Source organism: Diabrotica virgifera, chromosome 9 (genome assembly GCF_917563875.1).
Source record: "Diabrotica virgifera virgifera chromosome 9, PGI_DIABVI_V3a".
NCBI classification, from domain to species: Eukaryota; Metazoa; Arthropoda; class Insecta; order Coleoptera; family Chrysomelidae; genus Diabrotica; species Diabrotica virgifera.
Window position 1 is genome coordinate 204,598,938 of NC_065451.1, and position 13,697 is coordinate 204,612,634.

Here is a 13,697-nt window from a genome sequence, read left to right on the forward strand (position 1 = left end):
AATAGAACATTGGGTTATATAATAAGACAGTCAAATAACTTTACTAACATAAATACGCTCAAAATATTATATTATTCTCTAGTAAGGAGCAAATTAGAATTTGGGTTACAAGTGTGGTACACAGAGTATCAAACTAATTTAGAGCGGTTAGAAAAAATACAAAATAAATTTTTGAGGTCCCTTTATTTAAGAAAATTCCGTAGGTATCCTGATTATCATACTGTTAGAACATCCAGCCTAAGAAAAGAATTTAAAATTTTATCGCTAGAGAATAGGAGGCAAATCTCTGTATTGACTTTTTTTATACAAGATCATTAATAACAAAATTAATTCTACCGAATTGCTTGAATTGGTTAAATTTAACGTACCAGCCAGAAGAATGCGCTCTAGCCCTATGTTTCACATACCTCAAGTTTTTTCGACCAATAGATCACCTCTTGTAACCATGTTCCGGTTGGCAAACCACTTTAATGAATTATTCAATTTAAATTGGGCTGATTCTCCTGCTAAGTTTCGATTGAAAATAGTAACTGGAATTATTAATTTGTTCATCTAATAAATTTACAGCTTTCACTACCGTTGATGATGTTCATACTCTACAGTTCTTCATAATAGCTATATATTTGTTATTTTTTTTTATTGATGTTTACTTTTCTTTAATTAATTACTGATGAATGTATACTCTGTACTTTGAAACTATGTATATAAGTAATATTTATTCATGTAAAAAAACTAATAGTTTGTTTGAATAATAAATAAATAAATAAAAAAAAAGTATTGACTTAGTAAAAAACTCTATAGAACAAAAGTTACTTAGAATTAGTCATTTTATCCAATTCCGGACTTATTTTGAACGTATATTTTTTCACCTCCGAGAAAAAAATTTTCACCCCGTATTTTCCAATTTTTGTAAAATGGAGGGGATGTAGAATTGTAAACTTTTTCTTATATAATAATATCTAGACAATGTCAACTACCTATTCCCAAATTTTCATCCTTCCTTTATTTTTTTGGAGGTTTTCGTAAAATTTTGCGTTCCCTGATCGGTCTATTATAATGTGGTCGTTCTATTTTACTCTTGTTTCTTACATAGTTATTAATGTTGTTCACCTTGCATCTCTGTCATAATATATCTATACTTCTATCCCTGTTCCATATTGTCTTACTATCAATTTTCGAAGGGTTTTCATCTCTGCTGTTTCTAGCATCGCTTTTGATCTCTATATCAGGTCGTGTTTCTGCTGCGTATATTATTATTGGTCTGACAACTGTTTTGTACATTCTGCCTTTCAAAATTGAAACCCCAAAGAATAGATATTTAAGACTTGTGTCTTGGTTACTTAAAATCTACTCCTATTACTACTGTTATTGAAATTGAAGCTAAGGAACCACCACTTAAACTATGCAGACAGTTTTTATAGATAACTTTGTAGATAGAGCTATAAACAACATACATCTACCAGTAAGAGACTTTGGTAATATCAATAAAAACAATTTCAAACAAAGCAAAATTTATACTTTATAAATGATAGTTAATCTGTTCATATTTCAGTTACCTTAGAAAGTGTACATTTGCCAGAACTTGATGTGGAGGGCATAGTATTAGTCACAGGAGCAGGAGATGTGGGACAATTGGGACTAGGACCGGATATACTAGAAAAAAGTCGACCAGCTGCAGTACCCTTAGATCATAAAGTTGTTGACATTTGCGCTGGGGGCATGCACACAGTTTGTTTAACTAAAGAGGGAAAGGTAAGTACATGCTTATATGAGCGATTTTCACTTCCATTCTTTAAGGGGAAAGGTGCAAAATGTTGCCTGTCAAAATTTTCAGTGTGCTTTAAACATATTCATTTTTTCGAATCCTGAGAAAACTAATAAGTACTTTTGAAAAATTTAAATGCGGAATGAAAGATTTCGTTATTACCGAGGGCCGAAAGTCCCTTAGAATAAATAAAAAGTTTCTTTTGAGTGAAATATTTGCAATTAAAAATCTCACTAAAATTTCCCTTTTATTTTCACCTCTGTAACTTATTAAAATAAATATTATAGAAGTTTTCAGGGACTTTCAGCCCTCAGTTATAATGTAATCTTTCATTCTGCGTTTAAATTTTTCAAAAATATTTATTAGTTTTCTCAGGTTTCGAAATAAAAATGAATATATTTAAAACACATTGAAATATTTGCGCCTTTCCCCTTAAATGATAACTTTTATAGTCATAAACTTAGAATTATTGATCATTGTATATGCTGGTTATGAAGATCTAGTTCTACTCATTTCTCTCCTAAGGTTCTACAGCCCAACTCAGGCCTTGACCTCCCCCAGCATCCATCTCCAAGTATCCCTTTGGCTGCTCTCCTCCAGTTATCTACCCTCTTTATCTTTTTAGCATTGGTTCTCACTTCGTCTATCCACCTCATACTTGGTCTTTTTACTTGCTGACATCCGACGATATTTTACTAATTCCACCATAGTTTACTAATCTCACCATAGTGTTTCTGTTTTATCAATTTTTTACACCCGTGTTGAGCTGGCCCCCCCCACTTGCAAAAATTAAAAAACAAATAGCCCTGATTTATGAGCTATTTATGAGCTCTCATATTCCGCAAACTAAAAATTTTGAGCTCGTTCCACTGAGCAGGAATTTAATACCCTAGTGGGGGGGGGGGGCTGACTCAGCCCCCCCCACTACTTAAAAATAGGAATATTGAATCGGTTTTTGCGGCAGAATTACGAGCTATTTATGAGCTCTTGAAATTATATAGTTTCGATTTTTGAGCTCATCCCCTTCACCCCCAAACAACCCTTTAATTGATTTAACTTAAGAGAAAGATGCTGAGAAAACTTAAAATATATCGTATTGCGGATATAATTCCTATAGCTTATATACTCTAAGAATAAACTATTAAATCAAGGGCATTTCGATTATTGAGCTACAACCCCTTCGCAAGAAAACCACCCTATCTTCCCGGCTTAAGAGAAAGTTGTACTTAAAATGCGTTAAACTAATTATTTGGCGACTACATATCATTTCATAATTTATAAGCTTCCAAATTACGCGCATTTAGATCAGTAAATTGCAATTTATTTTGTATAGTGCAGTCACTGAAGATAAAAATCAACGATTACCTTCAATTTCGGTGAACCTTCATCGATTTTCACGAAAATTGTTCAGTGGTTAGAGGATACGTCAAGAAACAAAGGTGACATGGTACCACCTTGCGCCTTTACCCTGAGGGTGGATACCGCCCCTTCTCCGGGGTGAAAATTATTTTATAAAAAATAACTGCACAAATCAATAAAAGAACAAATTAAAAGCAAAATTTATTATATAAAGTTAATAAAATAAGTCAATACTTTTTAAGTTATTAAAGATCAAAGATTTTAATTATTTGTGAAAAAAAATGCATATTTTAAAGAGGTTTTTTGTAAATCACTGAAAAACTGTAAGTTTTTACAAAAAAGTTAATAGTAGTTTAATTCGTATAGCTTATATTCTAAGAATAATCTCTAAAATCACGCGCCTTTCGATTATTGAACTACAACCCCTTCGCAAGAAAACCATCCCATATTCCCGGCTTAAGAGAGGGTTGTACTTAAAATAATTTAAATTAATTATTTGTCGACTATATATTGTTTAATAATTTATGAGCTTGCAAAATATACGCATCTCAATTATTGAATTGCCATTTTCTTTCTATAGTGCAGTCACTGAAGGTAAAAATCAACTATGACTTTCGATTTCGGTAAATCTCCATTCATTTTCACGAAAATTGGTGAGCGGATTTTGAAACTATCAACTTTTTCTGGATCTTATTTTTGATGGGTATTTCTAAGTACTTTGACAAGTATTTAGTACCTAAGTGTTATAAATTGCATCTTTTTCCCGTTATTTAAGCTTGAACCCTTAGATTTGAACAGTCGCGGAAAAAAATATACATTTAATTACCAATAACTTACTTTAAATTAACATTAAAGGTTTTTCAAGTAAGCAATTTATTATATTTTTTGTTAGCTTCAATTTTAGTGATGAAAACTTTTTTGTAAAAACTTACAGTTTTTGAGTCATTTATGAAAAATCGCTCTAAAGCATGCATTTTCTTTCCAAAAATTAAAATATTTGATCTTTAATAACTCAAAAAGTATTGATTTATTTTAATCACATTATGTAACAAATTTTGCTTACACTTTGTCCCTCTCTCGATTTGTGGGGTTATTTTTAATAAAGTAATTTTCACTCCCGAGAAGGGGTGACATATACCCCAGGCTAAAACCCCAAGTTGTTATTGTCAATTCGTGAAAATAAATGGAGATTTACCGAAATCGAAGGTAATAGTTGATTTTTACCTTCAGTGACTGCACTATAGAAAGAAAATGGCAATTCAATAATTGAGATGCGTATATTTTGCAAGCTAATAAATTATTAAACGATATGTAGTCGCCAAATAATCAATTTAAATTTTTTAAGAACAACTCTCTCTTAAGCCGGGAATATGGGATGGTTTTCTTGCGAAGGGGTTGTAGTTCAATAATCGAAAGGCGCGTGATTTTAGAGATTATTCTTAGAATATAAGCTATACGAATTAAACTACTATTAACTTTTTTGTAAAAACTTACAGTTTTTCAGTGATTTACAAAAAACCTCTTTAAAATATGCATTTTTTTTCACAAATAATTAAAATCTTTGATCTTTAATAACTTAAAAAGTATTGACTTATTTTATTAACTTTATATAATAAATTTTGCTTTTAATTTGTTATTTTATTGATTTGTGCAGTTATTTTTTATAAAATAATTTTCACCCCGGAGAAGGGGCGGTATCCACCCTCAGGGTAAAGGCGCAAGATGGTACCATGTCACCTTTGTTTCTTGACGTATCCTCTAACCACTGAACAATTTTCGTGAAAATCGATGAAGGTTCACCGAAATTGAAGGTAATCGTTGATTTTTACCTTCAGTGACTGCACTATACAAAATAAATTGCAATTTGCTGATCTAAATGCGCGTAATTTGGAAGCTTATAAATTATGAAATGATATGTAGTCGCCAAATAATTAGTTTAACGCATTTTAAGTACAACTTTCTCTTAAGCCGGGAAGATAGGGTGGTTTTCTTGCGAAGGGGTTGTAGCTCAATAATCGAAATGCCCTTGATTTAATAGTTTATTCTTAGAGTATATAAGCTATAGGAATTATATCCGCAATACGATATATTTTAAGTTTTCTCAGCATCTTTCTCTTAAGTTAAATCAATTAAAGGGTTGTTTGGGGGTGAAGGGGATGAGCTCAAAAATCGAAACTATATAATTTCAAGAGCTCATAAATAGCTCGTAATTCTGCCGCAAAAACCGATTCAATATTCCTATTTTTAAGTAGTGGGGGGGGCTGACTCAGGTACCCTGACTAGGGTATTAAATTCCTGCTCAGTGGAACGAGCTCAAAATTTTTAGTTTGCGGAATATGAGAGCTCATAAATAGCTCATAAATCAGGGCTATTTGTTTTTTAATTTTTGCAAGTGGGGGGGGGGGGCCAGCTCAACACGGGTATTTTTTACATAATTTGCTATAGACTTTGTAATATTGAAATAAATACCTAATTCATACAGAGTGAGTCTGTAATTTGGAATAAACTCAATAGTTCAAATACTAATTGTTTTTTTGAAACATGCTCAGACCTGTCGATTAGTATTTCAAATCGAAATTTTTTACATACAATAATAATGTATACAGGGTGTCCTATTTAGAGATATGAAGTCATCGTTGATTTCTTAAATGGCAACACTGTCATTTGATAGCTATTTTGATAGGGTATGTACAGTTATACATAACTGCAAAATATCAAATTTTTATTTACTATTCTCCTTTTCATGAACATTTTTCAGTGCGTCACAAATTATAGAAAAAAAGGTAAGTCCGTGATAATACACATTTATGACATTTATTCTAACGTGACATTTTAGTTAAATCTGACAGTTGTCAAATTTTATTTTCAATTTGGAATAAAACCAAATCAATTGTGTCTATTGCATTTATAAAATGGTGTTTTCTTTAATTTGTATAGTCTTATAAATTGTACAGATTATATTGATAATATTATTATTTTATTTAATAAATAATTCTTTTTTGATTATGGCGCCATCTATCGACAACTAGAATAATCACCGAACTAGAATAATTACCAAAGTATTCACAGACCTGCCTTTTTTTTCTGTCACATACAATTTAATGCGTTAGAGAGAAATCGAAAAACTGTGACGCACTGAAAGATGATCATGAGAAAAAGAATACCATTTATGCTAGGGTCACAGTAACGTCTAATGCCGTTACGCATTATTTGCATTACAGAGATAGCAAATAATGCGTTAATTAACGGCATTAGACGTTACTGTGGCCCCAACATTACAAGATAATAAAAAATAACAAAGTTATGAAAAACAAGTAATCACATAATTGACTTTAGTTATTTCAGTTAAGAATTAAGCAAATGCTCATAATGTTGCCCATTGACTATTTGACAATATCTTAAAATATCCTTAAATTCAATTAAAAATAATATAATTAAATTCAATTATTTGATTACTAGTTTTTCATAACTTTGTCATTTTTTATTATCTTTTAAATGGTAGGGAATAAAAATTTGACATTTTGCAGATATGTAAAACTTTACACACCTTATCAAAATAGCTATCAAAATGTCAGTGTTGCCATTTAAGAAAATCAACGATGATATCATATCTCTAAATTGAGACATCCTGTATACATTATTATTGTATGTAAAAATTTAGATTTGAAATACTACAGACATAACTTTGTTATTTATTATTATCTTGTAAATGGTAGGGAATAAAAAGTTGATATTTTGCAGTTATGCATAACTTTACACACCCTATCAAAATGACAGTGTTGCCATTTAAGAAAAGCAACGGTGACATCATATCTCTAAATTGGGACACCCTGTATACATTATTATTGTACGTAAAAAATTTCGATTTGAATTACTAATCGACAGGTCTGTGCATTTTTCAAAAAAAGCAGTTAGTATTTTAACTATTAAATTTATTCCAAATTACAGACTCACTCTGTATATTATCACTATCATGGAAACATTAATTTTTTTCGTTCTTACTGTTTTGTTTTTTCCTTTTTAGATTTATAATAGACTTGTGATTGGTTGAATGGCCAAAAATATGGCAAAAAAATTATATATCACAACAAAACTTTGTTAATTACAATTCTTAAGTACCACGTTCTTTTTTAGGTTTTTACTTTTGGGTGTAATGATGAAGGAGCTCTGGGTAGAGTTACAGAAGGTAAAGAGGATGCAGAATTTGAAGCCGGAGAGGTGGAATTGCCTGGAAAAGTAATCCAGATATCGGCAGGAGATTCACATACAGCTGCACTTTTAGAGGATGGGCGGGTATTCGCCTGGGGTACTTTCAGGGTATGTTCAATATATCGAGGGCTGAGAACCATAAGGTTCTAAGCGCCATTTCACAAATTTTTCAGGAAACAAATTTCTAATTTTAAACTGTAATAACTTCGTTATTTGAAGGACTGTAAATAGTAAAATTATTTTATACTACAGTGTGGTAAATTGTGACAACGCCTCAAGTTAGATAATCTCATAAGTAAGATTTTAATGTGTGATTTTGTAACATTTTTATGACGTCTGAAGTGTATTTGGAACCTTAATGCACTATAAGCGTTGTGCTTGGAACCTTATGGAATTATAAGATAAACATTTCACAAATTTTTTTAAATTTTCCAAAATATTGATAGCGCAATTGAAGACCTTGGGACCAGAAGGGGACAAGCCACAATTTCGTCAAAAATGAGTTGAAGTAGAAATCGCACACTTTAAGACCATATTAATGTCCCAAACAGAAAATTTCAGCAGTTTTCTCATAGATGGCGCCGCTGTAGTTAAGTCCCGTTGTGTCACCATTACTTTATATTGCAACAGAAGGAGACAAGCCACAGTAGTAACCAACATGGCGGCGGAACATTCCCGTGCATGTAAGCGGAAAATAGACTTTTCTGAGTTTGATTCTGAACACAGTGACCAAGATCCGTTTTTAAATAAAAGGGAAGATGACAAAGACTATAGACTATCCGGAAGTAGCAGCGTTTGGGAAAATATAAACTCAGGAACAGTAAGTTTATTTATTGTGTGGCTTGTCCCCATATGTTATATTTTTCGAACCTAAAAATATTAGGATTGTTCTAAAGGTTTTTTGTGGCTTATACATTTTTAGTAAAATACCTACTTCATTGTAGGAAAATGAATAGGTTTATACCCCACAGACTTCTCGAGTTCTCTTGCCAACTCCAGAAAAGAAGGCGCCTTCTAGATGGAGACACAAGGATACCCAACGACATAAAAAATTAAGCGCAAGACTAAAAAAAATCTTGTTTACGAATATGTATATAAATACAAAAGGGAAGAAAATAGAACCAAAAAAATTAAGTGCACCTTGCGGTTGCAAAAAACAGTGTAGGCAGAAATTGGTGCCTTAAACATTTGGACGACTTTTCAGATATTGAAAATATTGACAACTGAATTATTTTATTGTTGCATTTTATGTTCATATTTTAGAATATAATTTTTTACACAAAAGGGGATAAGCCTCAAATTTTTTCAAAAAATGTTCAAAAACTCAAAAACCGTTAAATAAACATTTGTGTTACTTTTATGGTCAACGTCATAAGGATGCAGAAGGCAACGGGGAACCACTGCATTAAGGACTCATAGAGTACCCCTAGTAGTAATCATCATGGTGGACATGCAAAGGAGAAGTACTGATCATGGACATCGGATACCAAGATCCGGCAGAGGAAGACAAATAGATAAGTACAAGGCTTCCTCGGTCGTAAACCTGCGAAACCCTTGTAATAAGAAAAAAACAACCATAAAAATTGCTACGTGGAATGTGAGGAGCTTATTCTCTTCGGGAAAATTAGATAACGCCCTGTTGGAAATGGATCGTTTGGGTATAGACATATTAGGCATAAGCGATACACAATGGCCAGGAAATGGCAAATGCCTCACAACTAATCATGGTATGTTTTATTATGCCGGAAGTGACACCACAACCCATCAATACGGAGTTGGAGTCATCATCTCAAAAAAAAATGGAAAGATGCTGTAGCAAATTTTACTCCATTCTCAGAGCGCGTGATGTTAATACAACTGAAAGATAAGAAGAACATAATAAACATCATACAAGTGTACGCTCCTACAGCAGACAAAGACGAAGAGGAAATAGAACAATTCTATAATAACTTAGAAGAGGTGATGAGAACAACAAAGAGACAACACATTAACATAGTAATGGGCGATCTGAACGCCAAGGTAGGTCAGGGTAAAGTTGGAGAAAATGTCGGTGAATACGGCTTAGGTAATAGAAATGAAAGGGGTGATCGTTTAGTTCAGTTTTGTCAAAGCGAAGATTTAATAATAACTAATACATTCTTTAAATTACCCCCAAGGAGACTGTATACGTGGACGTCACCTCAACACACACAAGAAAAAGTAATCAGAAACCAAATAGATTACATAACGGTGACAAAAAGATACCGTAATGCCGTGAAATCTACTAAAACTTACCCTGGAACTGATATCGGTTCGGATCATAATCCAGTAGTATCTGTGTTAGAAGCTAGACCAAAGAAAATGAGAAAAACCATCATCCCAGCGTTAGACTTAAGTCAGCTTAAAAGTGAACACCGACGACAAACAGTGCGCGAAGAAATCAACACCGACCTCAGTGTAGCAGAAAACCGAATCCGCAGAACAGACAACATAGATGAAAAACTGAAGTATATAAACACTATAATAAGAACTACGGGAAAGAAACACCTAACCAAATCTCCAAAGAAACATAAGGTGTGGATGACACCAGACATACTAGAACTAATGGATGAAAGACGCAAATTGAAGAATAATTCAGAAAAATACAGAGAGGTTGATAAGAACATAAAGCAAATAATAAAGAAGGCCAAAGAATCATGGATTAAAGAACAATGTGTAGAAATGGAAGACTATGAAAGAAAGTATGACACATTCAATATACATAAAAAAGTAAAAGAACTTACAGGAACCCAAAGAAGACATCAAATAAGTTTGCTTAAGGACAAAGACGGAAATATTATTGTAGACTTAACAGAAAAAATTAATAGATGGGCTGAATACATAAGAGAATTGTTTGAGGACAACAGAAATAACATTGACAAGGCAAATGGTGAAACGGGACCTGAAATCCTAAAATGTGAAGTAGAAATGGCACTTAAAAATTCCAAAACTGGAAAGGCAAATGGACCCGATGAGGTTCCTACTGAATTACTAAAGCTCTTGAATGATGAATCAATAGGTATAATATTGCACTTATTTAACACAGTATACAATACTGGTATTATACCTCAAGAGTGGCTGCTGTCTACATTCGTTACACTGCCAAAGAAATCCAATGCAAAAGAATGTTCAGAACATCGAACAATATCTTTAATGAGCCATCTACTAAAGATATTTCTAAAAATCATCCACAACCGAGTTTATCAAAAGTTGGAGTCAGATATTAGTAATACACAGATGGGGTTCAGAAAAGGACTAGGTACTCGAGAAGCTCTCTTCGGTTTGAATGTTCTTACACAAAGATGCCTAGACGTTAATCAAGAAGTACATGCATGTTTTATCGATTTTGAAAAAGCGTTTGACAGAGTACGCCACGATAGGCTAAGAGACATTCTTGAAAGAAAAGACATAGATAATAAAGATCTGCGAATAATTCTCAACTTATATTGGAATCAGAAAGCTAACATCAAAATAGAAAACGAGATATCAAAAGCAATAGAAATACGTAGAGGAGTAAGACAGGGATGCATTTTGTCACCACTGCTGTTTAATGTATATAGTGAAAGCATCTGTCAGGAAGCCCTTTTGCAAGCAAATGAAGGAATCGTAATCAATGGAGAGGTTGTAAATAATATTCGATACGCAGACGACACTGTACTAGTTGCAAGAACAGTAGAAGAATTACAACGATTACTTACAAACATAAATATTGCTTGCAACAATTATGGCATAAACATTAATATCAAAAAAACCAAGTATATGGTCTTCAGTAAAATCATGACACAACCAGCACATATTAGTATAAACGGCATTCAAATTGAAAAAGTATCAAGTTATAAATACTTGGGAACTTTAATAAACGAAACTGGAGACCAAAACAATGAAATAAAAAGACGTATCGAAATTGCCATGGCCACCTTCATAAAGATGAGAAAATTCTTCTGCAACAGAGATATAAGCATCCCTCTACGATTAAGAATGCTAAGTGGCTACGTATTTAACACGCTATTATACGGTGTAGAGGCCTGGACTCTCAAACAGAACAACATAAAAAATATTGAAAGTTTCGAGATGTGGTGCTACCGTCGAATGCTGAAGATAAGTTGGGTTGAAAGAATCACAAATCTTGAAGTAATACGAAGGATAGGAAGAGACCCAGAAATTTTATTAACGATAAAACGAAGAAAACTCGAGTATTTGGGTCACCTGATGAGAGGTCATAAATACGCATTACTTCAAAATATAATGCAAGGAAAAATAGAAGGAAAACGGAATCCAGGCCGTAGAAGAATGTCGTGGATGCGGAATTTGAGAGAGTGGTTTGGCTGCACCACTAATGAACTTTTTAGGTCAGCTGTAAACAAAATCAGGGTAGCCTTGATGATTTCCAATCTCCGATAGGAGTGGCACAAGAAGAAGAAGAAGTTACTTTTATTGTGTATTTAATATCATATTTACAAACGATTATGGGCCTTACTACCAAGAAAATTTTAAAAATTGAATTTCAGGATTTGAAAATAAGTTTAAAATGATGTTTTTTCCAAAATATTGTTTGGTGGCATGTCGCCTTCTGGTCCCAAGGTCTTTAATTATTGAAATTAAGCAATAAATTTTAAAATAAAGCGAATTAGTCTAGTAAAATAAAATTACACTACATGCAAATCAAAATGTAAATTCGTACAGGTTGAAACAAATTTTTTATCAAAGTTTAGGTGGGTACAAAAGATATTTTCAAGAAAGTATCCAAATCATACAAGGGGATCATTGTTTAAATAATTAAAATTACTTTTAAAAAATTACTTTTTTAACTGCTGAGGTCATTCAATTACTAATGAAGGTATATAGGATTGTTTTCTGCAAAGCTGAAGGGTAAATCTTTCACATAAGACTTACTAAATTAAATTTGACCCCCTATTTATTTAAATAATCATACATAAAACTCTAAAAACAAATTTGCAAAAAATTATGTTTAGCGTTTTAAATAAGCACTATAAAATACCTTATTTTACAGGAGAAGTGGCGCTATGTTATCAGTATTAATTAAAAAAAAATTGGTCCAAAAATATTTAATATTTTTTGAGATATTGAATTTGTTTATAAAATGTTACTCTATTTTCAATTGCAAAAACGCGGTTGTTGCCAAAGAAATATTCACCTGTATTAAATCTTGTTATTTTTATTTTTATGTATATTTTTGATAAATGTATTGATACATTCAAATTTCAATTAAATTTCCCCCTAAAATAGCACTTGAAAATTATTCAAATTTGTTTATAATTTGTTTTTTTAATAACGTTGCGGGGATTAAATATTTTGAAATGCCGTTTCGGTAATTGGGTTCCTGGGAATTTTTCACTAATTAACACATTTTTTTGTCTTTTTTTCCTCTTCTTTTTTTTTCTTGAAGTTATATTATTACGGGCCCTTTTAGGGTTAATTTTCATTAAGAATGTCGAATCTCGTAAGTTGTAGATTCTAGATCAAAAATATTAAGATTGGTCTAAAATCACTTAAATAAAATGTGTCTACTTACTGAGTTACAGGGTGTTTTATTGAAAAATTTAAAAACTATTTTTACCAAGTACTTTCAAACTATTTGACGTAACCTTATCATACTTGGCAGAAAGTGTGGGTACTATACAGTCTACTAAATTGTGATAAATAAAAGTTTCTTGCTACTACCAGAGGCGTACGACAGGGGATAGTTAATAGTTGACCCTTCCAAAATTCTACGCCACTGAGGGAATTACTGTTTTAGCGAAATTTTTCGATTCTGCAATACTTTCTATGTAAATAATATACTCTTTACTGGTAACGATTAAGTCATTAGTTTTCGAGATATTGGACGTTAAAAATAAAACGGCATAGTTATTTTGATTCATTCATTCATTCATTTTAAACTTCCAATATCTCTCAAACTGATGACTTTATCGATACCAATAAAGTTATTTACATACAAAGTATTGGAGAATCGAAAAATTTCGCTGACGATTTTCTTATAAAATTTGTTATAACTTTGTTAATACCCTGTATAACAACAAACCTTTATATTTTTGCAATGGAGAAGTTAAGAAGATTTCGAATATAAAATAAAATACAGGGTGTACCATTTAAAAAAAAACATAAGTTTGGTCTGCCACTATGTTATCGAACACCCTGTAACATTCTAATAAATTTTGTAATGTGAAGCTCAAAGTTGGCTACAATTTTTGTTGCTATCTATTACTATAGCGAATCTACTGAGATTTACCGCACTAATCAATCACCCGGTATATTGATTTTGTGTAAACTATAGAAGCAACAAGATGATGTTGCAAGTACATATATTATTCTTGAGGTAGAGTCT

At 32.1% G+C, this 13,697-nt stretch overlaps 1 protein-coding gene across 2 annotated transcripts in view; it reads left to right on the plus strand.

Annotated features, from left to right (window-relative positions):
* LOC114329778 (regulator of chromosome condensation) overlaps nucleotides 1-13,697 on the plus strand; it is a 47,203-nt gene that overhangs the window by 18,034 nt on the left and 15,472 nt on the right. For both annotated transcript variants that reach the window (XM_028278988.2, XM_028278989.2), the window contains exons 3-4: nucleotides 1,553-1,752; nucleotides 7,259-7,441. In XM_028278988.2, the coding sequence (XP_028134789.1) occupies nucleotides 1,553-1,752; nucleotides 7,259-7,441 (383 nt within the window). The remainder of the gene's footprint in view (nucleotides 1-1,552; nucleotides 1,753-7,258; nucleotides 7,442-13,697) is intronic.